We start from the raw sequence: 25,575 nt of genomic DNA on the forward strand, positions 1-25,575 counted from the left end.
AGGGTCAAGTCTATTTTGTCTAAAGATCCCAAAACAACTCCTGTAGCCCCTTAAATAAATAATGAACAGTTCCTTATGAAAATTAACAATTTATATTAAAATACTAAAGAACCTATACTTTTTAAATAAGTATTAAGAGTAACGTAATCGAAACGTATCCATTTCTATCAATGTTAAATACAAAAATACTAATAGAACCTCTAGCCTATTTGGGGGAACGTGACTAAATTAGCCTCCTTAAGGTTTTTTGATTGTTAAAGTTTGTTCTATTGTCATTTATTTTAACCTGTTAAACTGCTGTTGATGTGGTATGCATAATTTGATTGCAAAGGACTGAATTTGCCTAACATTTCAGAGAAGTGAAGCATGATGTTGAAAGTAAGTACTGTCAAATACAGAATGTGGCCTTCAGATAGGCTACATGTAGCATGTAACAGGGGGATGTATGACTTATTCCATGTGGATGTTGATGAGGTTCAATGATAATTTCAGACACAAGCAGGGTTTCAGTTGATGGCTTTATTCCTGCTGGTGTTCATATTTCTTTCAGTAGGCCTGGCCTACACAATAAAGACACAACAGACTGATAAACAAGTCAAAATAACAAACAACCAACCATAGAGCATTGTCATAAATTCCTAAATTAGACATAGGGTATTCTCTGAGAAGCATATTGATACAAAAAAAAGTACTGTTTGGTCATCTTGTAGATCTGTTGAAATGCCCATCAGATGGCAGTGTAGGCTACTCAGATTCCTGTATTGAGACTTATATCACAATTCATATTTAAAAAAAGTGCAGATAAGAAAACACACTTGTTATTAAAGAGCAACCCATCACTTGGTTAACATAAGCATCCACACCATTTTAAATAGTATTGCTACTGAGGTTTCTCAATTGACCCAGTTTAACACTTAAAAGCACCATGTCCCATTGTATTTAGGGTATTTATTATGCAAATACAGACAAACTCATACTCTTACTTCTAAATGTTTTTATATAGCCTATAGGCCTAATGAAGCATTGGAATTGTCATTGCTTTCCTCTCTTTGGGTGACAGTGGCAGGGCTCCATAATCATTAACCTGCTGATAAACTGGGCCTCTGTTCTGAGTGACCTTCGGAACAAAACAAGAGAGGCTAGACTGAGGAACGTGCAGGCTAGACACACTTTATTTTTACTGACAGTACAAGTGATGTTATTGCCTGGAACATTAGTTTCTGCGACTATTTTACCTGAGAATATGACTAAAAGTGTCAATTGGCCCCTTGCTGCTCTCCTTTCTGTCTCTGTGTGGACCCCTCTAGCCTAGGCTACTCTGCCACCAGCTTCCTCAGCCTCTGCACCACTTCCTCCGCGCTAACCCACGGCACCGTGACAGCCTTGAACTCCCCGGGCATGGCTTCATGGGTCTCCGTGATCAGCCGGTGCATGGGGAAATCCCGTCGCGGGAAAGCCACGTCCCGGGGCCCGAGGGAGAGCGCTGGGCAGAAGTCGTTGGCTCCGTCCCCCACGTAGAAGACCCTCTGGTACGGACGGCCCCGCTCCTGCGTCCTTCGAGCCACATAGTCCCTGACGACCACCTGCTTGCACATGTTGCTGGGGCAGCGCGCGCAGTCGTGGGAGTGAAAGGGCCGCATCACCAGCCGACCATCCTTGTTGAAGGTGGCCGGGTTGCTGAAGATCCGGTGGAAGAGTGGGCGGGCACCGGCACGCCGGAGCCAGGACTCGATGAAGAAGGTGTTTGCGTCGGACAACAGCACCACTTCAAAGTCCTGCGGGGGCCGGGTGCGGAGGAACTGGAAGAGGGTGATCATGCCGGGGGTGGCCGGTATCTTCTCCATGATGCTGCGCATGTCGCTCTCTGTGACGCCCTGCTCCGCCAGGTAGGTCAGCACGCGCTGCATGTACTCGTTGTAGCGGCCGGGTTGGTAGGTGTCCTTCAGCCAGCCCGGGAGGTGCTGACCAGGGGCGGCCTGCACCACTAGGTCGTCGCTGGTTTCATCCACGATGGTCTCATCGAAGTCAAAGAAGATGAGGAAGCGCTTGTCGGAGGAGATGTTCGATGAATTGGAGGCCATGATCTCTGAGCGCCTGGACCCGGAGAGTTCCCCCTCGCCTGGGGGATGGGGTGGGACATAACAGCAGTTGAATATCGAATCCCCCATGATTGACTAGCTATGCCACACCTCTTTTACTGTTGGCATCAAATCTCCCCTCCTGCTCTCCCACTCTCCAGCATCCCACGCAAGGCAGGCTACAGTAAGGTGGAGGCTACCGAGGATGGCTGTCTGGGAAACTTCAATGCATGAATAGGCGAAGAATGGGGATTGGGGTGGAGATAAAAAAAACAAAAAAAAAAACAGAATCAAATATAACATAAAAAAAGGAATGACCTTTGTGTGAGTAAAGTGAGCAAAGCAGCCAGCCAGCAGTACTTTCAAACCAGAAGAGGCAGCATCCACCAGCTCATGAGTCTCTGAAAAAATGTGAAGGACTTTCTACTAAAGTAAGAGGAGGGGTTGGGGATCATCCTGCTGTAGCAGAAGTAAAAAAATTAGGAGGGGAATAGGATTATATTCTGATCTATGAAATAGCATCTGGTCTACATGCAGACCCTGGAAGAAAGCAAGCAAATTTACATTACACGAACAAGCAAGACGGTCCCATGTCTACAGTGTGCATAGGCCTACGTGTCTGCCTGCATATAATACAAAGGTATATATACCTTTGAGGTGATGTCAACAGCGGACGTCAGCTGATCAAGTCGCCTTCAAGCTGTTGCGGCTGGTTTTTGTCTGTATTGAGGAAAAACACAATAAATGCTGAACTGAACGGTGCGTGGCAGCATTAAAAATCATACCATGGTCCCTTATATTCACTCATGTATCCTACAAGAGTATGTAGAAAAGGAGATCAGTCTACTTAGTCACATAATGATATCAAATAGCCTACATAAAAATAATAGGTCTAATATGTCTACAAATGCTAACTAAAATGTAAGGACACCAGGTTCCGATTAAATCTCTTTGAAGTCTATAGTTGGCTGTCGAACACATTTAAAGTCCCCTTTACAACAATCAAGGAATAGGCTAGGCTACTTTACTTTTAGGCTACAGCACAATCCATATAAACGTCCAACACAGGTAGCCTAAGTCTGTTTGGAAATTAACTTGTCAGCCTGCCAACCTTACATGTCGACTGCTAAACTAACCTACTTCATCATAACAATAACAGCAGAGAGCCCGGCACGCAGCAGATCAAACTTGAACTCTTCTATTATTCTTGCAAAAGAAAAAAAGAAAAAAGCATTACTGTGTGTTGCGGTGGTTCAGATCCCCGGTGCCTGTCAGGTCCGATCCGGTCTCGCAGTCCGCCGGCCGGCCGGTGGGACGCGCGCTTTTATGTGACAGTCACCAACGGAGCCGCTGTGGACGTGACCGCGCCTACAGTCCGCCCATTTAATAGCAGCCTAGTGAGCGCGTGCACGACACCTTGAAGAGGAGAGAGGGGGAGAGCTGTGGGAGGAAAGGAAGGCAGGAAAAAATAAAACAAGGACAGAATGTAAATATTCCGTTTCCTGAATAGGTTAGTCAAGTGAATGGGTCAGCTTGTTCCTGCCTCACTTCTGCAGTAATGATCTGTGTCTCAAGGCAGACTACAAACTCATTCACTTTCCAGTGGAGCAGGGGCGATTCTAGGATCAGACCTTTAGGGGGGCTCAGCCCCTAATGAGAATGTGATAAGGAGACAGTGCCTTGCAAAAGTGGGTCTGTCCGAGGTTTCTCCCTAAAAGGGAGTTTTTCCCTCTGCCACTGTCACACTAATTCTTGCTCTTATGGGTCTAGACCTACTCAATCTGTAAAGTGTCTCGAGATAACTCGTTATGATTTGATACTATAAATTCAATTGAATTAACATTCATCAATTTTAGTAGTCTGGCACAACCACCTCCGATTGGCCGACACTATGTCTCTGTTGACTGGGTTACAGGTGCGTAGCATCGGCGACAGCGACACAGGATATTAAACCTGTTTCAAGCCCTTTGAACCTGTCATTTTTTGTCCGCTGTCACTAAGCCCCCAAGGTGCATGGCAGTAAACTTTTAGGCAGCCACTGGGAAATGTTTGAATAATCTCTATTGTTCAGTTGACCTAATGCAAAAGATTTCCTGCTAAAGACTCCCCCCTTCAACAGGATGATCAGGATTTGGGTCAGTGTGACAGTAAGCACGGTGGAAAAACACAGACTCTGCTCTGAACTGTACTTGACCTCTGACCGTTTCCTATTTTGAGGGAGATGCAGGAGATGAGAATAGAGCTCTATCATTTTTTTTTTAAGAGATCGATTGGAATCAAATGAATTAAGCATTTCAAAAGTAATACTTCATTTTAAATTTGGAACAATGTGGTGTCTCCATTTATTAACTACAGAGAAACGGTAGCATCGCAGCAAGGGAATTTGTAGATAAATCCTCGCAAATACATAATGATTAATGATCCGCACAGCAACTTTCAGAGCAGCGAATGCATGCCTGATAAACACGGAAGCCCTCCTCTCTTTATCTGCCTGCTGACAGACGCAGCCTCCTCCCTCCTCTACACCACAAGGCATAATGACTAACAGCTGGGGTGGCTGACTATTTTCAAACCCAAATGGGAATGGAGATGTACAGACGGTGTGTTATTATCTCCTCTGCTTGTGAAGTGAGCCTCTGTACCTGACCACCCACTCACCATCAATGAGTCACTAACGTTTTTTCTCTACCCATCGGCCCACTCAGTATCTTATAGGATTATGTGACTCATTGGTGCCCCACTTAAAACCACATATGGTGATGGAGGGCACACTGCATTTTAGGAGTCATTTTAGCAGAAGTAAATGTCTTAATGTGCCCTTAGAGGAGGTGCACTCTGTTAATGGATGAATAAAGCTAAAGTTGGAACAAAGGATATCCAGGCAAGGACATTCTTCACACAATCCTGTTTTCAAGCTGATATTTAATTTGTATAAAGACACTTCCTCCAAATGCAACTGCTCATCTGAGGTATGATATATTCACATCGGGGACAAATAAATAAATAGGAAGTGGTCACGAAGAAGAGGACCTACAACTTTTGTGGACAAATAAAAAGCTTTGAAAAGCAAAGAAGTCAGCTGCAGGGTCATGTGCAGCCAGCAGAGCAGACGTTTGGTTACAGGCCTAACACCAAGAACCCAATTACCCTAAAATAGTAAAATAACAGCCCTGAAGAAAATCAAGTCTGTGCAGTTGCAACAGTCCACTGGAATTTAGGCTTTTAGCAAAGCTTAGTACTTAGCTTCCGATCAGGAACATGTTGTGCACAATTCTTATTTTTCTACATTTCATGTTTAAATACTTGTCCTTGTTCACAGTAAACTCACCGCATTTGAAGATAAAAAGAGGCAAGAGAAGAGATGTGTGATAATCATGGCTACTTGTTTTTACTTCTCAAAGTTAGCAGTCAGTTAAATGTACATTATCAAAAAAGGCCCAACGTTTTCCACTTCTCCTCAATCTCCAGATAACATACAAAAAGGACAAACCAGGACATTATAAAGCTGCACATTTTGTACCAGATACAATAATAAAATACGCAATGCTACATTAAGTGGTTAAAAATACAAAAGGGAAAAAAAGTATATTGATTTTTTAAAACATCTTTAAAGAATATACAATGTTATTTTTTTCTTAACTAGCTAAGAATTTTAGTAGAAAGTGCATTCTATATAACAAAGAAAGGAGGAGGAGAATCATTCGGCAAACTGAAAGACAAACCAGGACATAACAAGAGACAAAAACTCCATTAACAAACAGGACAGAAGAAAGTATGTAAGACATAGCTTGGAGGGGCTAGTGTAAAGGCGCCAAAGCAGGAGGAACATCACTTTCACTTTGAGGAGAGCAAAAGTGTATTTCTTTGAAAAAAAAAAAAAAAAGGAAATAAGTGTTTGCACATACTAAAAGACATGTTATTCAATTGCTATGGTCCCTTCCCCACTAACCGCCTCCACCTGGGATTCTCCTCCTTTCCTTGCCTAAAAACCATCCACTCAAAATAATCACCCTTTCCAATGCAGCCACAACTGCACTTTGTTCCACAATGCATTGTCAGTCCCTCCCTTCCCTGCGCCTCACCCACGCAGCAGTAAAGTGCAGAGAATACACACAAATGAAAAGGCTTAAAAAAAAAAATAAAACAGGACAAAGACCCATACTGCAAAAATGCTGAAGCACAGCAGTGAACCGGAGGGGACAGGATGATAAGCAAATAAGGATGATAAGCAAATAATGCCGCCGTCTTAGGACCCACAGTAATGGCAGGATAATTGCAGGTCTCAAATCACAAAAGGGGCACCCTTAACTACGGAGATTAACCACTTCCGACAGAATACCGTTGAGTGGTAGAAAGAGGATCATGTTAAATTTACTGCTATTGTCCATCTCAGTTATCCCCAATACACATATTGGGGCACAATTTGTAAAAGCAGCTTTTGGTAGAAGAGCACTGGGGACAACCAGACAGACTGGTAGAGACTAATGGACACAGACACAGACACACACACACACACACACAGAAGGGCTAACAACCACACAGCTCAAATTCATGCCAAATACTTGCCAACTCTTTATGCTAATTTTAAATAACATTCGGCTATTACATTAGCAAATGTCATTTCTTACGCTGACCTAATCACATGTATGCTTATCTGTACAAGAAGTATTAGAAGTTGTATGACCACTGCCTTTTATCCTGACATTTCCTATCATGTGCTAACAACAGTATATCTACACTGCAGAACCATTCATTAGCTTAAAACTGAGCAAATGATCAGAGAACATTAAAAAAAAACAACAAAAAAAACATATCAGCCATCATTCTGCGTAGGCAACATTCAACAGGTTTAGACACACGTTTGCCTGTGTGGATCAAAGTATATCAGTACGATGAAAGTCAAAAAACAAACCTTTACATTACAACGCCCCACACCAGACCGTGGAATATAGGCGGAGGGGAATATGCATAATTGCCTGTTAAGAACTGTGATGAAAAAGGTCCCAGGTGTGTATACTGTGTGTGTGTGTCAAATGACCTTTCACATGGTAACCCGTATCATTTCGACAGCAGCGAAGGGAAGTGGGGTAAATCCTGATGGGGCCATATGTCTGGCCCCTCACAGTGGCAGTATCTCATCAGTCAGTCATCTGTTATCTAAAAGCATCTGTTGACCAACAGTACTGAAAGCTGAGGTTGCACTGATTACAGTAAGTAAATCAGTGGCCATACGGTCTTTGTGTTTTGAGTGTGTGCTTGAGTAAGTGTGAGGGTGCATGTCATGCATAATTTGAGTGTCTTGACCACAAAATATCTAGTCAAACCTCAAATCCATTGTAGAAAAGCCAGGCTGACACAATACGTTATTTTGTAATATTACACTTCTGAAAATCAAATGGAAAAGCAAAATTAAGAATTGTATGTACTGGAATGGAAAGCACCATTTAACCATGATGTGAATCTCAGACTATGTCTAGATTCAACTAACCATTTACAAAACCTGTTTTTCAATGTCCCCTACAAAATGTCCTCCCCCCTTCTTACTGTAACCTATGGCACTGCATCTTGCACTCCTGCTGTTGCCCCTCTGACAGAAAGCCTTGGCTTTAGGACAGAGAAAGGCTCAGGTAGAACCGCTTACAATATTCAACAAACATTTTTGCGGGGCGAGGCTCTATAGTACAACTAGAGGGACAGGTTGAGTATTGCTATGGGAAGGAACTGCAAAGAGAGTCCTGATCAATGTGCAACCATAAACAACTTGACACAAAGAGGAAAGTTCAATGACACTGATCCTTGAAGCCCAGGTAATACATACGTCGACCTCCATCAGCAGCTTTTGATGACAATGAGATACTTTACACCCATTAATGTACAGATAGAGAACTCGCACAGAAATCATTTTGTAGATTTCCTAAGAAAATGTTCAAGAAAAAAAAAATTCTAGAGGTTGTAAAATCTTTGTCAGTTGTCCAGGGTTTTTAAGTAAGGGGTTCTACTTAAATAATGTGTGCACTGAGGGCGTACACGTCTGCGTCACATACAAAAGGTGCGTATGCGTAGCTTGACTTATCCAAATCTGGTTGAGAGGAGCACCCTTCATCAGGGGCCCTGGCAACTGAGAGACCGAAGCAGGACTATGAGAAGAGGAGGAACAAGGCGCGGTTTGGTGTGGGCCTGCAGAGCTGGAGCACAGTTCAGTGGTGCTGTGGGGCTCCGGGGCCCTTGTCAGGGGGAGCCATGTGGTGCAGGTAGCTGCTGTCTTCGTGCCCACAGTGGTTTAAGGGCTCACTCTTGAAAAGGGCCGGGGGTGGGGGCAAGTGGGAGACTGGGGGCACGGCCAGGTGGTGGTGAGGGTGAGGTGGGACATGTTGGGGTGTATTTGAGAGGTGTTGCTGGGTTGTCGGGGGGTGGGGATGATGGTGAGATGGGCTTGAGTGGAGCTGTACGTGGGAGAATGTGTGTCCCACAGGGCCTCTTGGAGGCATGCCCCCCCCTGTCGGGTTGAGGCCCAGGGGTGCTGAGGTGGTGGCTGGGGTGGCAGTTGAGGGACTGGGACCGGAAATGGAGGAAGAGGAGGAGAAGGTGTTGGCAAAGATGCGGACAGGCACAGGTGGGCCGCTGGTCTGCAGGACCACAGGGCTGGTGACCCGGAAACACTTCTCTTTGTGTGCTTTGAGCATGTTGGAGAAGCGGAAGCGCTGGCCGCACACCTCGCAGGGATAGGGCTTCTCCCCAGTGTGGGTACGGCGGTGGCGCTTCATGTTGGGCCGGCTGGTGAAGCTCTTCCCACAGATCTCACAAATGAAAGGCTTCTCTCCTGCGCAGATTCAGAAAATAAAAGACTGATGTGTGAGGAAGACAGAGACTGGATCAATTAACAAAAAGATTGGAGCTACAAAGAGAAAATAATATGATGCATCAGAGCCAAATCCATTGCAATGAAATGTGATGGTTACATAATAAAAAAAATTAATCAACTGATTAAAGCTCTCCAAAAAACAAAGTTAACTTTTTCCCCTTCAACCATTTCTCTCTACAGAAAGCGACAGTTCTCTTTTAAAAATGCTAATAAGTTGGCATCTTGAATTGAGGGTCTTTGCTGTCAACCCACCCACTCCGCAGGAAGCCATTACAATTCACACGTTGAGGAGAAGAGATGTGAAAGTGAATAACAGCAGCTCCGTTGAAATGCGGCTCTCATTAACCTCCCTCCATGGAGCTACTGAATGTGCCTGCTACCACCCACACAGTCATCTATTAACATGCTGCTGAAGGGCTCTCTTAATGCCGTACACTGGCATGTTATGTGCAAAGCTCTTCCAAACCAATTGAATATAAAAAAGGTGACAGCTAATGTGCTAGTCATCTGTAACTGTTACATTACACTCACAAGAAATCATGAAAAATGTGAGCAGTGAACTCAACTTTGGGAGTTTATGTTTAACATGTGTGGCGCCTATTACAGGGCATGACTGGGTGTGGCTCCTCCTGCAGGAGGCTAAATTGGTTGGTAGCGGCAGGGAGAGGAGAGGGGTAGTGTAATTACACATCACAAATAGAACCATGAGGTTCAACGTAGAGCAGTGTACACCCACGACAGGCACGGCTGGAGAAAAACAGTGAACGACCAACAGGCTGCACTGCTCAGTTTGGTCTTAGAAATAGCAATGCAGCAGGGACAGAAAACCAGAGGGATGTAATACAGCATGTGTCTGGGTAGTCATTATAAGCCCCAATTTATGCAAGGCTCTTGTTTGATATAGAACATCCCTCTCATTACAAAAACTGGGCGATGTCTCCCTGCTCTTACCACCATAATGTTCATCTTGGAAACATCCAATGTTTTTCCCTTTTTAGAGAGTATATGGTGACTGACTGGCTGGCTGTCTCAGCCCAGGAACATTGTTGTTGGGAAAAGTTTTAATCTTAAAACATTTCTGAAGGTTAAAGTCTATTTAGCTTTGCAACAGGCAGAATAAAAGCATATCTGATAACCATTTCAAAAATTTATGTTTCAAAGCAAAGCAGACAAAAGATTTAAATATGACCACTTTGTATGAAATATAATTTCCGCAGGCACTGCCACAACAGCTGAGTCATTTTGTTGGCTATGTAATTTACTAAAGCACAACTGTGTGATATTTAAATACTGTAAATGTTGGAAAGGAGATGCAGGGATTGAAGGAAAGACTGATGCCAGAAAGGCGAGACGTCGGTCTCCAACGTAGTAAGGCTCTGTTGAGTGCTTTCTGTTTATTTTTCTGTTTTAGCCAGTGTATAAATCAAACACTTTGTGTAAAAAAATAAAATAAAATTCTTACGCCCCACTTTCTGTTATCACACACTTTTTTTTTAGCCTGGAAAGTTGGCTGCATAACAAGTGTTTATAACATTACAATCAAATCAATTATCAAATCCTTATACAGTATCTATACCAGTGACAGCCAGGACTTGCTTGTACTGGAGCCTCCACCCTGATAGTTCCTGGGCCATTGGAAACTACAATCTCTGGAACAGAACGTCTTATTGGACAGGAACACTAACCTAGGAACTAAATTCAAAAATAAGATCTTTCAGTCACTACATCGATTAGGTTCATAGTTTCCCACAAAGCTTCCCAGTTTCTGCAGTCGATAATGGCTTTAAAACTAGAAGTAGGTCCATGCAGTCAAAAAGCTGGTTACGTTTGTTTCCTACAAAACATTCCTCGGGTCAAAAAGGGTAAAACCACAGGCCCTAAGGACACTGGGACAACTGGCAATGAGTGCACCAACTTTTTTTTTTTTTCCTTTTGTAAAGATTATTTTTTTTGGGGCATTTTAGGCCTTTATTTCCAACAGGACAGCTTAGACTTGAAAGGGGAGAGAGAGGGGGAATGACATGCAGCAAAGGGCCGCCGGACGGAGCTGAACCCGCGACCCCTGTGTCGAGGACTAAGCCTCTCCAGGCGCCCAAACTTGTCATTTCTCACCTGTGTGTGTTTTCATGTGCTCATCAAAATACTGTTTCATGTTGAAGTCTTTGCCACACCACTGGCACATGAACTGCTTGTGTCCGATGTGAATGCTCATGTGGGAGCGCAGCTGGTACTTGTATTGGAACCGCTCGTCACAGTTCTACAGCAGAGACAAAAGAGGCATCACATAACACAATAGGTCTTGTCAAAAAAACTCTGAATTAGGGTAATGATATTTCACATACTTTTCTTTATAACTTGCCAACTTGTTGGAAATGGTTTAAACCTTAAGTGTTTCCTTTGACAGGTTTAAATTGATTACGAAGGGTGACAGATTGACTCACAATATTATGTATAATGCTCCTTTTGAGCATTAAAAACATGTACAAGTTATGTGATCTTGTTAACAGATACACTGCTGTTACGTAGCAGTTGTAAAGGGACTACTTTTACTCTTTACATGCACACAAGAAACCAGGTTAGTCCTGTTAGGCAGGAAAGGGAGGATGCATTTAAAATACTTTCAAATATTTACCTATTGAAATTAAAATATTTTGCATATGAGGGAGTTCAGCCCAGGTTAATTTTATATATGGCCAATAAAATCAGGTTTCTCCAGATATCTAGCAGCATTAACATTTATCTTAATCCCTCAATCTGATGCATATTTCTCATTTATATGTACATGACATTTAAGAAATTAGGGTTACTGCATTAAGCCAACAATAACCAGATTATGTGGGTACATAGCCACACTGCATGTTTGCATTATGAGGCTTTCTTGGTCAGGTCTTTTCCTAACGTAAAATATTTATAATCTCAATGGCACCACCTGGCTAAATAAATGTCTGTGGGGTGAAAAAAAAATCTAGCAGGTTCCATTCAGCACTACAGAGTAAGACCACTAAGAGAATGGCCTATACATTACATACACCCTTAATAAGCATGTAACATGTTACAGTGCAGGATGACTTCAAACATTTAATTAGAGCAACTCCACCCATACACACGTGTTCTGTGTGCCGTCCATTCAAGTGGTTGGACATTAAAAAGGCCTCGGGTGGGAGTAAACCACCCCATCTGTCAACTTCCTCTGAATTCACGAGTGAGGACAGGGATAAGATAATCAACTCTAACTAACCCTGTTGAGCAGAAATAAGCTTGAAAATCTTGACTTACAATGTGACGAAATGCATTCATAAGAGTCTTCAGTTAAAGCCCTGAACACTTAGTTCTACGTCATGTTGTAGTTAATTTGTTAACACTGTATGTGTAGTTTGCTAATATTTGACATGGTTTGACTTCTCTGTATAACTCAGATGATATAACCGTGCAATGAATGTTCAAAATACCCATTCTGAAAGGCAACAACTTAATATAACGGACCATATTTGGTTGGTCACAAACCACATGGCACAGATTCTCCTCTGCTCAAACTAATGAGTGAAAACTACCTTGAGGCTGAGTACCTTGGTGGCACACAAGGGCAAATTCATCAAAACTGTAACCTTCAGTCACTCTACTCAAATGGCCAACCACTCTTTGAGTACTGAACTCGGCTCAAAATAAATACATTACCAAGGAAAGGAAACAGATGATGATATTATACAATAGGTGTGTGCGTTTATGACAAACAATATTAAGTGCATACCATCACTCCACGATGCCAATGTCAGTATGTTTATATAGGTTTTGACTAGGGCTGTCAAAATTAATGCCACAATAACGAGTTAACGCAAATTCCTTTTAACGCCACTAGTTTCTTTGACGCACGATTAACACACACACATTCTGTGATTTGGGCCTCGTGCTGCTCAGTAGTTTGGGAAATCAGGAAGCCATGCAGCACTGCTGCACTCACCGGAGATTTCTCTCAGTAATCAGTTATGTCGGGGTCACAGCACATTATTTTGACTCACAGTGGGAACTTCGGTCGCTTTGACTGTTATGAAGATAAGGGAGAGGCATTTATCGGACGCGTGTGCTTAGCACTTTCTGCAAGTAGCCAGAGAGTGGGACATAAAGTCAGCACACTGACCACTGATAGTACACGCAACATGATTGCAGTGGCCAGGCACCCCCCCGTTCCAGCATATGCCTTGAGTCGCACATAGCCTCTACCGACCCGTCATTTTCTCTCAAACTTTATTTATTGTTTATTTTAAATTTATTTTTTTGTATCACCCTGTTAGGATCCCACTGAGTAGAAGGAGATGTTTTTGTGAGCTTCTCTTTCCCCACATGAGGTTAAACACAATTACATTGTTACATTTAGCTGACCATTGTACTTGTACAATGTGTCTGTTGCTGTAATGCACAAGGTCCATTGTTTTGTGTTGAGCTGCCTAAAATAATGGGAGGTTTAGTTAACCTTTACAAGTATAAAGCGAGACACTACATTGTGTTAGTATTAGCAAGTAATGTTACATTCAGGTCAATATACCCATCTGTTGTTTCTTGATGTGCTTGAGTTTGCCATATTAGGCTTTCAGCATATTGTTATTGAGCATACAGTACTATTGAGGTAGTATTAGTCATTGTTTTGGATTTTTTGCCATAATAAATAAACATTTGCTTAAAGCAAGCACATTTGTCCGCTCCCATGTTGATAAAAAAAGGTAATAATTTCCAACACACTATTATTGAACATCGAAATGAATATATAAAAAGGCACCACTAAAAAGAATGACAGTTACATCTTAAAGTGTGAAATTTTCAACTAACAAAACAATCTGAGTGTCTTTTGCGATATGTTGCAGCCTTTCATAATGTCTTTATTGCGCCAGTTGATATCGCGATGACGATAAAAAAAAAAAAAAAAAAAATATTGTGTAGCCCTATTTAGAACAGATTAACAATATGCAATGAATCGCAATTTAACTATGGACAATCATGCAATAAAATATGTTAATCGCTTGACAGCCCTAGTTCTGACATTTGGGACAAAAAGTTCTGACTAGGGCTGTCAAAATGAATGCCATATTGTCGAGTTAACGCAAATTCCTTTCAACGGCACTCTTTTTTCTGAGGCGTGATTAACACACGCGTTCTGTGATTTTGGCCTCGTGCTGCTCTGTAGTTTGGAAAAATCAAGAAGTGATTGAACAAATTGAATTGAAAATAAAAAGGCACCACTAAACGAATGTAGGCTGCTTAAAAATGCATGTGCGGTTGTGAACTGTCATGGTAAAAATGTCTATGTTATGTGAATGACCTTTCATGGCAACACATATTTCAACAGCAGCAGGTGGAAGGGTGATAGGAAAAAAAGTGACAGTACAAGAAAAACGAGCCCCATTCCACAAAAAAATCCTCTTGTGTACACCTGTATTTAGTACCATCTACTTGTGACTGGGTGTACTGAGAACAAAGAGGATATACCTTACAGACAAAGGAGTGGAAGCGCTGCTGGGTCTCTCTTGTATTCAACTACAGGTGCTCTTCGGATATTCCGGGTGCACTGTTTAGATCCTGTGAAGGGCTCATTGCATGAGTGGAAACTGATCTCAAGTCCAAAATTTGTAAAGATGCAGGTCTCCTTCAAAAATAATCAAAGGCACTCTGTAGGTCTTGTGCAAAAATGAATGCCTTTATTTTTTTTCACAAGACCTACAGAGGGCCTTGGGTTATTTTATTACTCAGTTTCCACTCATGCAATGAGCCCTTCACAGGATGATCTAAACAGTGCACCTTTGTCTGTAAGGTATATCCTCTATTTGTTCTCAGTACACCCAGTCACAAGTAGATGGTACTAAATACAGGTGTACGCAAGAGGATTTTTTAGCCGAATGGGGCTCGTTTTTCTTGTACGGTCACTTTTTTTCCTATCACCCTTCCACATGCTGCTTTTGAAATATGTGTTGCCATGAAAGGTCATTCACATAACATAGAAGACATTTTTACCATGACAGTTCACAACCACATATGCATTTTTAAGCAGCCTACATTCCACAGTTGAATGATTAGTTTGGTGGTCAACAACGGCAGCTTTCAGCTCCCTCTTAAGGAGAGAGGCTGAAGCTGGGGGACAGACAGACAGATAGACAGATAGACAGATAGATAGATAGATATATCTATATCTCCATTGCCAGGGACGTTTTGTACCATATTCACACTGTGTAGCAGACTGTGAGCACAAATGTGTCAGTGTCACATTGAAAGACAAGTTGCATACAGCACAACAAACACTGTTTTATTAGTTTTGACTTGGAGGAAGTTTCAGCCCTCATCTTAGGTGAGGCAGTCCAATTCTCCAACTGTATGGCCTAGCACACACAATTTGTCCACGTAGCAATGGCCTTAGTTTGAACAGATACAATCAATGTGAGCAGAAAGACGAAATATGATCACAAGTGGTCACTTTGGATGCAGGTGAGAAACATTAAGATACTGTTGTGAATTGCAATTTGATCTAGATTTATCAAAACAGGGCCACAATGTGTATCTTACCTCACAACGGAAGGGCTTCTCTCCAGAATGCTGGAGTGAGTGAACCTTTAAAGACATGCTGCGTTTAAACGATTTTCCACATGTCTCACAGGTAAATGGCATGTCCTTAGTGTGAGCTGGGTTTGGGGGTGGGGTGGGGGCGAGAAACAATGATGAGACAACTGCACACACCTGATCAGATAATACATCAATGTTTTAAATGGGATAAGTGTATATGAATAATAAAGGCTAATCAACAACTACAGATAACATACTAAATCAGACTTATTTTTACTAAACTGTAGACACAGTGTTAACACATGTAAAATTAAAGAAAATGTATCTGATGATTCTACAAAAAAAAACCCTACATACACACCTCTAAAAGAAAAATGGTAAGTGTAAAGTGACAATACATTATTTTTACACACACACACACACACACACACACACACACACGCTGGTCATATAATTAGAATATCATGAAAAAGTTGATTTACTTCAGTAATTCCATTCAAACAGTGAAACTTGTATAATGTATACATTCATTCCACACAGACTGATATATTTCAAGTGTTTCTTTTACTTTTGATGATTAGAACTGACAACTAATGAAAACCCCAAATTCAGTATCTCAGAAAATTAGAATATTGAGAAAAAGGTGCCACACTCTAATCAGCTAATTAACTCAAAACACCTGCAAAGGCCTTTAAATGGTCTCTCAGTCTAGTTCTGTAGGCTACACAATCATGGGGAAGACTGCTGACTTGACAGCTGTCCAAAAGATGACCACTGACACCTTGCACAAGGAGGGAAAGACTCAAAAGGTCATTGCTAAAGAGGCTGGCTGTTCACAGAGCTCTGTGTCCAAGCACATTAATAGAGAGGCGAAGGGAAGGAAAAGATGTGGTAGAAACAAGTGTACAAGCAATAGGGATAACCGCACCCTGGAGAGGATTGTGAAACAAAACCCATTCAAAAATGTGGGGGAGATTCACAAAGAGTGGACTGCAGCTGGAGTCAGTGCTTCAAGAACCACCACGCACAGACGTATGCAAGACATGGGTTTCAGCTGTCGCATTCCTTGTGTCAAGCCAATCCTGAACAAGACGCAGCGTCAGAAGCGTCTTGCCTGGGCTAAAGACAAAAAGGACTGGACTGCTGCTGAGTGGTCCAAAGTTATGTTCTCTGATGAAAGTACATTTTGCATTTCCTTTGGAAATCAAGGTCCCAGAGTCTGGAGGAAGAGAGGAGAGGCACAGAATCCACGTTGCTTGAAGTCCAGTGTAAAGTTTCCACAGCCAGTGATGGTTTGGGGTGCCATGTCATCTGTTGGTGTTGGTCCACTGTGTTTTCTGAGGTCCAGGGTCAACGCAGCCGTCTACCAGGAAGTTTAGAGCACTTCATGCTTCCTGCTGCTGACCAACTTTATGGAGATGCAGATTTCATTTTCCAACAGGACTTGGCACCTGCACACAGTGCCAATGCTACCAGTACCTGGTTTAAGGACCATGGTATCCCTGTTCTTAATTGGCCAGCAAACTCACCTGACCTTAACCCTATAGAAAACCTATGGGGTATTGTGAAGAGGAAGATGCGATAAGACGGACCCAACAATGCAGAAGCGCTGAAGGCCACTATCAGAGCAACCTGGGCTCTCCTGAGCAGTGCCACAGACTGATCGACTCTATGCCACGCCGCATTGCTGCAGTAATTCAGGCAAAAAGAGCCCCAACTAAGTATAGAGTGCTGTACATGCTCATACTTTTCATGTTCATACTTTTCAGTTGGCTAACATTTCTAAAAATCCTTTTTTGTATTGGTCTTAAGTAATATTCTAATTTTCTGAGATACTGAATTTGGGGTTTTCATTAGTTGTCAGTTCTAATCATCAAAAGTAAAAGAAACACTTGAAATATATCACTGTGTGGAATGAATGTATACATTATACAAGTTTCACTGTTTGAATGGAATTACTGAAATAAATCAACTTTTTCATGATATTCTAATTATATGACTGTGTGTGTAAAAGATAAAACATTATGTTGTGGCTTAATTGTATTAAACAGTTACCCCAGTATAAGATATTAGGGTGATACAGTACAAAAGGAACTGTGAAAAAAGGCCCCCACTTACCAACCATGTGCTTACGGACATGAGCCATTGTGTAGAACTTCTTCTCACAAATTTCGCATGAGAACTTCTTTTCTGCATAGCCGTGCACAATCTTAATGTGCTCATGCAGTGACCAGAGCTTCTTAAAAGACTTGTTGCAGGAGACACACTAAAGGACACACAAGTAGAAAAAGAAACATTAAGATTAGGGATTGCTGATTAATATTATGAGCACCAAAACCTGATGGCCATCAGATTGTTCTCATTTGCCCAAACTGTTTCATTATACTCCAGCTCCCTCTGCTGGGGGAATATCATAATGAGTCTGCTTTCCTGAATTCCCCCTGGAGATCTTCATAAATTACAAAACAATCGATTGCATGTGTATTCTATCCCTTTCAAAATCAATATTCATTAGAGGCACTTTTGGCAGCAAAAACAAACAAACAGCTTTACTTCTGTGTGGGTCAATCTGTATGAGCTTTGCGCTTTTGGAAACTGTACTTCTGCTTTGCAAAACTGTACAAATTCTCGACTGGATTCAAGTTTAGACTGACGTGGAAAATTGGACATTCCTGAGCTTTGGGGCTGTTGTCTTGCTAGAAGATGAATCCAGTTGTACTGGCAGTTATCTTGCAGACTGCAGGGCCTACTGTAGAGAAGCATCTCCACAGCATCATGCTGCCACCAACATATGAAACACAGAAACCCAAGCATTTAATAGGATGACCAGAAAGCTTAATTTTAGGCTCATCATATCAAAGAGACTTCAACTTTGTTTTCTCACATGCCTTCTAGCAAACACGTACTGTCATGTGAGCTTTCCACTACCATAAAACTGGTGAGGAACAGGAAAAACCGTTGTGTGTGTGTGCATATTGTCTCCCATCTCATCCATGAACCCTGGAGCTCTGTTGGTAGCCTCGCTTTTATCACACAGACATTCAGTTTTTGAAGTAAGCCTGTTGAAGACAGATTTACACTGTGATGTATTTTTTAACCTTTTTTTAAAATAAGTTTACTGTCCTGGGATAATGATTCTTGTATCCTACCCTCGTTTTGTTCTTTTCTGATTTGTTTTGGCATGCTCCTTCGTCCTCATGATATAGTTTTGAAATTGACTAACCAGCCGTCAGACCTTCCAGATACTGTACAGGTGTATGGAACCTAAAAACAATTACTTTTTCCACTCTGATTCAATATAGGTGATCTCCATGCAACTTATTATCTAGATTCACTTGGCTACACCAGCGATGTTTTTTGTGTCCGAGTAAAACTATGCAATCAGGGTTTTTTGTTAATATATTTGCACTTAATTTGATTATTATTATTTTCCAGGTGGTTGCCAGACGCCACAAAACGGTTGCCAACTGACTCAATCTGGTTGCGAAGGACAACTGGGCAACCGTTACTGTCAAGCCCTGCTAGGTATATAAAGATGTTATCAAAGAATATGGTGAACCCTGGAAATGCACTTTTCTATCATTCACAATAAAATGTTAATTTGCAAGAGAGTTAACAGAGATATGATATGAGACGGGAAAAGTTTGCTCTACCTGGATGTTCTTCTCACAGTCAGTCTGCTGGTGTAAGGCCAGCTCACTCTCCAGGACAAACTTTTTGCCACACTTGTCGCAAATTTGCATTCGCCTGTGAGTGACATTCATGTGCTTCTCCAGGTACCAGCGTGTGTTAAAGACTCGGGGGCACTTTTCACACGCCAGCATCTCCTTCTCCTCCACTTCTGCTTTCTCCCCTGTCGTTGTGGTTGTGGAACCGGCAGATGATGGGGCATTTCTGCGCTTGCTCTTTGGAGGCTCCATGCGCTTCCGTCGCCCCCTCGTGGTCATTCCTGCAGTAGCAGTGCTCAGAACGGTTCTGAGGCTTTTCCTCCGAGGCTGGCTAGGAGCTGCTGTACTACTTGCACCACGACGGGCCCTTTTTGACCTCGTTCTTCGACTCTCAATCTCATCTTCCTCGTCGTCGTCTTCCTCCTCTTCATCATCGTCATCATCATCATCAGGGCTGTCCTCTTCCTCCTCCTCATCGTCGTCGCTGCCAGCTCTCTCAGAGTCATCTGCTGTGGTTCCAGTTTTGTTGTCCCCCTTGGATACATGAAGTGTTTGGTTGTTCAGATTAACCTCGACAATGATCTGCTCACGCTTGAAGCCCTCATCCTCCTCATCCTCATCTTCCTCATCGTCGTCATCATCTTCAGTGTCGTCAGAGGAGCAGTCGTTGCCAGCCTGGGACCCCTGCGTCCCCACTTCCTGCCCTGCTCCTCCCTCTCTGAAATACTGCTGATGTTGTAGTGGAGTCACATGTTGAGTGGGCAACTGACCAATGTTCTGATCTCCAATGGATGCCTTCGCTGCCATTTTATTGTCCACTAACACAGAATATGGCTTACCACCAACCTCCCTCTTATAAAGCTTGCCCGTCAGGTCCAGATCTGGGTTAGGGGAGTGAAAATAGGACTGCGACACCGGCGCCCTGCGTCCTTCCTCCTGTGACATCCCGCCAAGGCTAGGGACAGAAACTTCTTCCTTGAGGCTCTTGCAGGATTTCATGAAGCGGGAGAAGAAAATTAAGTTGGTGCGAGGCACAAGGCAATGGAAAAGAGTAACTTGCTATGGGGCAAGGTAGACTAGCCTACTCTACAAGGAGGGGCAGGGGACGCCACACCAATCCCCCACCCTCCTTCTACTGAAGAGACAGGAAGGAGGGGATGAGGCGACAGATCGTCAACCTGATTCAAAAAGAGCATCCATGCTGTCCAAGGTAGAACATGCAGTAGGAAAGACATACAATCTGTTCCAAGTTTTGTTCCATATGCTTAAAAATCTGACTGCAAAATCAAAGGCTCGGTGTCTTTGATGCTAAACATTTGAAGCTAAATTCCTCTCTCGAGTTTGCATGCGAGGTGTAGGCAGATCCCAGATTCAGTTTCTCTGACGGCAGCTGCTCTGCAGGATGCCAGTGTCTTCAAACTGCAGAGCAGGACAAGATGAGCTGAATGCCAGACATGGAGGAGCTGCTGTAAGGACTTCTGTGTATTGCTTGAAGAGCCATTTACAGTGCATTACCTAGGAGATAAGACAGACGAAACAGGGGAAATACAGATGAGGTTAGAAAGGGTGCTCCTCCACTGTCAATACAGAGACTGTGAACTGAAACTACAGCCATAATGTCAACTTTTCAACACCGAGTGCCACATTTGCCCACAAATGTTTCAGTGTTGTGTGTAGGAGTCAAAACCACAGCCTTCACAAATGAATGTGAGTAGATTCAAGTTCAAAAGCAGAGTATTCTAAATACTAGAAATATAAATATACAACTGAAACGCCTCACTATAAAATAAAATGCAGAGATGGTTTGCTTTCTAGAGTGACACACCGTAATATATCTTGTTAATTTAAAGAGCATATTCACGACAATACGTAAAATATCGTCTTAATGACAGTCAGATAAAACTTTTTACATTCATGTTTCATTTTAGTCACAAAAGTTTAAAGACAAGTACAATCATAAGACGTAATGCAGATATGTGAAATAAGACACCCTGGTAAGCTATTTGAAGCTTGTGTTTAGGGGCCCAGACACGATAATATAAATAAATACACATTATAAATACTATCATATTGTTTGTTTAAAAAAGGAAACATGTATATTCAATATCATTTACAACCTACAAGAAGAAGAAACCCTAACTACCCTTACACTACTTAAGTGGTCCCAAGACATGTAGTCCATCAGTCTAAGCATTGGTGAAATAGATAAAATGCAAAACACATTAACCTATAACAAGTGAGAATAACAGTAGAAATAAAATCAAAAAAAAGGATTTCAGCATCACTTTCAGTATTAATTGCTGTTTTAGTCTCATTGTTTGGAGCAGAAAAAACTTGAAACGCTTGTTAATAGTGCCATATGTATTGCAATACACTATGACAACCTAGAACACTGTACACCACCTACAATAAAAAACAAACAGTAAATTAATTGCACCATTCAAAAATGGAATTCCCTCGAAATTACGTTTTCATATAATAATCACAAAATGATCTGAGCACTTTGCAAAAACACAAACCCACACCGTGATGTGTCAATTATGTTTAAGCAATACACACCAACTTGCACACACACACACACACACACACACACCTCCCATTGACTGTTAGAGGGCATAGAGTAACCACAGCTCAGGCGCTTGTATTGCAGATACAACCACAGGAAACTCTATTTCAACTTGTCAGTGAAGCCTAAGCACTGCACAGTTTGGAACCTACAGTAATAGTCATGTTTATGCAAGATAATGATAAAAAAAAAAAGATATTAAAACAAATAAATTTAGCTTTTGAGGGTGTTTGTATGTTCTTTACTTTTGCATACACCTAACCTGGGGCTGACAGTTAGTTGACCTCATACAACCTCACACCCTCCTCGCCTTAATGAGTGTGCACCAGGGCGGTTGGTTCAGTAGTAGAAAACCTCCCGGAGCATGAAACAAAAACACATTTCCTTTCTTGGAGACGGCAAACATCCTCTCTTCTGTGTCTTCATGAACATTTTTTGCTTTATTTCTTTTAAAACAAAATGTTCCTCCGTTTTCTACAAAGAAAACAAATAGGCCAAGAGGGACTATCATAGTCAAACATACCACCACCGACCCATTAAGACTACTTTGTTCTAGTCTTTAATTTGTAGTCATGATTAAGATAAAAGGGTTTGCAGAAGTGCCAGAAGAACAGAAGAGAGTGAAAAAGAGGGGATCATAGGTGACATGATGAGTGTAAAGCAAAGCAATCGCAGCAAATATTACAGGCCTCATTATTTTGACAATTAAAATCACAATTATTTAATTGGCAAAAATCATATTTTTTGTTTTGTTTTTTACTTCTACTGGAGTAGTATTTGTCAACTAAAAAGTATTTTCATTTCTGGTGTCTTTTGTGCTGTCTTACTTACTTTTACTATGGCCCTCATAACTACTTTATTACTGAGGGTTCAACACCAACACTAATTCAAACTGAACAGAAGCTGTACTTGCTCAAAGTCATCAGTAATAAAATCAAAATCATTCCAAAAGAGGCTTTCTCAATATGCAATCTCAATATGCAATCTTAACTTAAGTTCTGATCAAGTGCATTGCTATAATCTCTCTTGGTCAACCCTAAACTGATTTCCCTGTACCATACATGAATCTATGTTGGACGAGTTTTGCAAATACAAGCGAAAGTAATTTATATAGAATGTGTGTATCAACATATACAGACACACCTGTCTTCCTGTGCATGCTGACTCTGATCCTTTCTGAGAATTGGACAGCAGCTCTGAGAGCATTAAGACCACAAGGGGAGGGTGAGCCCTGCACTGACAGAACAACTCAACTCACATGGCTGTCTTAGAGACAAAGCCTAATAGATTATCCTGCGTCTGGATGACAGGGAATATAAATTGCATGAGAAACCACTGCCTGAACATGATTTAACATGCACCTTGTTCCATTCTCTTTTAAGTACATGTGTGTTTAAAATAAATGTTTAAAAGGGCTAAAAGAATATACAACAGCTAAGTTTAAGAATGTATTTAATTTGCCATTCGCAATAATAAAAAAGTGCTAAATTCACTGCTGAAGAGTGTCCCAAATACACCACACACATCGGCAAATAAACAAACACACTTATGTAACCCATATAGAGTAAAATCCTTCCACAGGCTTATCATTATCAATGATGAGTCATTTCAGGGTTTCACTCACAGCGAAATAATGCAGTCCTTTGATGTGGGAATCAAGTAGAGCGCAGACTCCTCAATATCACTGGTAATTACTCTACACAATCACCTTGTCAGATCGGGAGGTCAAACCTATTGGAATGATGATCATTTGCAAGTGTTTTGACCTTTTTCTTTTTTGTTTGGACAGCTTTCAAATATCTTTGCAGCCTGACGTAAAAAGAGAAAAGTGCATAAATGAATGTCTCTGACAGCCCATTTAAGTAATCCAAAGCATTAGTAATGCTCAGCAAAAAAAATCAACGTTTATTCAACAATAACCAATTTATAGCTTTCCTCAACCATGCTTCAGAAACAGGACGAGAAACCAAAACTAAATTTCATATAGGGTAAGCCACAAAGCCAGTCATATACCGGATAGATGCTACTGTGGCTTAACATTTGAATGACACAGGATGGGAGCTTTACTGCAAAGGCACTATACAACATTTACCAACAGCATTAAATAGTGCAAGTGATCCCAGTAAAGCAGATGAGACTTCTGAAGCAGTCAAAATGCGTCACGTTTACCTCATATTATGCAGCAGTGCTCCTCAAATCCATGGTTCCTCTAACGTCTAGACTTTAATGAGCTTTCCCGTTCGCAGCTTGTAGACGACCGTGTGAAGGTTCACATTCCTCACTCTGTCCAAACTCATAAGACCTTAACCAGCTCACTGTGTGGTGCACTGCAGGGGTGCTCCATGCCTCTCTAAGTATTTGGCCCTCAAGCCCATAATCGGGTCAAAGCAGTAGTGTTTTTGGTCTGGTATAAATCATCTGAGCTATCACAGAAAAGTGAGAGTATTATCTCAGGCATCTGGTCTCCCATACCAAGTTTCTTTACTCTCATCACTGCACAGAGAGAGAGACAAATTCAAGCCTGACAGCATTCCACTGATATTGACAACTGGGATATCTGTATTCTAAATAGGGGAAGATAACATAGGGACATATAACATGGATCTTTTGTTTAAAATCTGATTTGGACTATAAAAAAAAAGCAATAATTTAAATATAAACGGAAGGATTGGGTACAGCAAGCTTGCTATTTCTGGCGAACAAGGTTACAAAGTGCGAAACCAAATAACGTTACATCATTTTGGAAAGTATGACGAGATAAAGTGCAGCAGCTACTTTCATCTTGCTGAGGGCAATCTTTTTTAAGCTACAAGGCTTGGAGGTAACGTTGCAGTGTGTATGAAGCAAAGAAAGGGTTAAAACAAAAAGGCAACATTATAACACTGTGCAGGCCTGGCCAACTTAGGCTACTTAGCTACGTAACATTAGCTAGCGATACTCCATAGGTACTAACCTGCACACACATGACAAGCTAACTTGGCTACATTAGCTCAAGGTGCAGCTATTAGATATTTTAGTGCAGTTAAAGGTCACTCAACAACAATCATATTACCTTGCACAAGCTGTACCATCTAAAGGCTAGTATTTGCTGACATGCATTAGCTAATAACAGATACAAGACTTCCACTTTTTTAACCCAAAACCGCCCAGATTGGCGCTAGTTAGCTTAAAGCTAGCATTAACGTCAGATATTTAGCATTAACGTTACACTTAATTTCGATACTGCACTTTGAAGGGAAAAGTGTGACAGTTATCGGACCCACATCAAGCTAGATGAAAAGCCGATGTCATGCTTTGTTATCAATGTCTCTTTCTTGTCTCACAAGATGAAAAGCGCCGCTTTCCTAACAAAACCCCGACTGCTGTACTGACAAACCCACTCAACTCGACACTGTCACAAAGTCAGTGCTAGCTGAGCTCACGAACAATTCTCACGGTAGCTCCGGCCACCGGCTACCGGTGACCTACGTGTGCTTTTCCCAGCAGCTGGCATGCTTGTCATACATGTAAGTGCATACGATTAAGTTATATAGCAACATTTTGTTGTCGGTTTGCTGGCTTACCTCCGTCGAGAGCGACCTCCCTCTTGCGTTCGTGCAATCAGAGTTGCACAGATTCAGGGTTGCACGCGCACTTCTCTTGCTCGTTCTCCCTCTACATTGGCGGATGTGCATTTAAAAAGTGAAATGCCAATGATCTTTATGTGCAAATGTGTGGGAGATTATTTGTTGATGTGCGGTATGGGCTGCGGAGATACCTGCGCACCGGTGTCTTCAGCCCCGCTACGTGGCCCGGCCAAGCTCTCGCGCGTACCACCGTCGTCCCGCGCTCATCCTAGGCGTGCGTTGAGGCCGCTGT

General features: G+C 41.9%; 2 protein-coding genes across 5 annotated transcripts; both read right to left on the reverse strand.

Moving 5' to 3' along the window:
• Positions 1 to 499: 499 nt before the first annotated feature.
• phospho1 (phosphoethanolamine/phosphocholine phosphatase 1) lies at positions 500 to 3,345 on the reverse strand. 2 transcript variants are annotated; one of them, XM_078270234.1, is made up of 3 exons: positions 3,316 to 3,345; positions 2,729 to 2,798; positions 500 to 2,119 (listed from the first exon to the last, which is right to left on the reverse strand). In XM_078270234.1, the coding sequence occupies exon 3, from the start codon at positions 2,079 to 2,081 to the stop codon at positions 1,314 to 1,316; it is 768 nt and encodes a 255-aa protein (XP_078126360.1). In that variant the 5' UTR covers positions 2,082 to 2,119; positions 2,729 to 2,798; positions 3,316 to 3,345; the 3' UTR covers positions 500 to 1,313. The 2 variants fall into 2 exon arrangements, with proteins under 2 accessions (XP_078126360.1, XP_078126359.1); XM_078270233.1 differs by having other exon boundaries at positions 500 to 2,299.
• Positions 3,346 to 5,442: 2,097 nt separating this feature from the next.
• Positions 5,443 to 25,575, reverse strand: znf652 (zinc finger protein 652). Of its 3 annotated transcripts, none has more exons than XM_078270230.1 (6): positions 25,281 to 25,575; positions 19,137 to 20,666; positions 17,602 to 17,749; positions 15,487 to 15,602; positions 11,053 to 11,197; positions 5,443 to 8,898 (listed from the first exon to the last, which is right to left on the reverse strand). In XM_078270230.1, exons 2-6 carry the CDS (start codon positions 20,148 to 20,150, stop codon positions 8,276 to 8,278), a joined length of 2,046 nt encoding a protein of 681 aa, XP_078126356.1. In that variant the 5' UTR covers positions 20,151 to 20,666; positions 25,281 to 25,575; the 3' UTR covers positions 5,443 to 8,275. The 3 variants fall into 3 exon arrangements, with proteins under 3 accessions (XP_078126356.1, XP_078126358.1, XP_078126357.1); XM_078270232.1 differs by having other exon boundaries at positions 25,475 to 25,556; XM_078270231.1 differs by lacking the exon at positions 25,281 to 25,575 and adding an exon at positions 23,887 to 25,216.

This window comes from Sander vitreus, chromosome 15, assembly GCF_031162955.1.
Source record: "Sander vitreus isolate 19-12246 chromosome 15, sanVit1, whole genome shotgun sequence".
Classification (NCBI taxonomy): domain Eukaryota; kingdom Metazoa; phylum Chordata; class Actinopteri; order Perciformes; family Percidae; genus Sander; species Sander vitreus.

Bases quoted from the DNA above. Each gene is read 5' to 3' on its own strand.
- phospho1 (XM_078270233.1), bottom strand. From the start codon at position 2,168: ATGGGGGATTCGATATTCAACTGCTGTTATGTCCCACCCCATCCCCCA.
- znf652 (XM_078270230.1), bottom strand. From the start codon at position 20,150: ATGAAATCCTGCAAGAGCCTCAAGGAAGAAGTTTCTGTCCCTAGCCTT. The intron at 11,198-15,486 runs GTAAGATACACA...TCTCTGCTGTAG, and splicing joins AGAAGCCCTTCCGTTGTGAG to AACTGTGACGAGCGGTTCCA. The intron at 8,899-11,052 runs GTGAGAAATGAC...GAATCTGCGCAG, and splicing joins GCACATGAAAACACACACAG to GAGAGAAGCCTTTCATTTGT.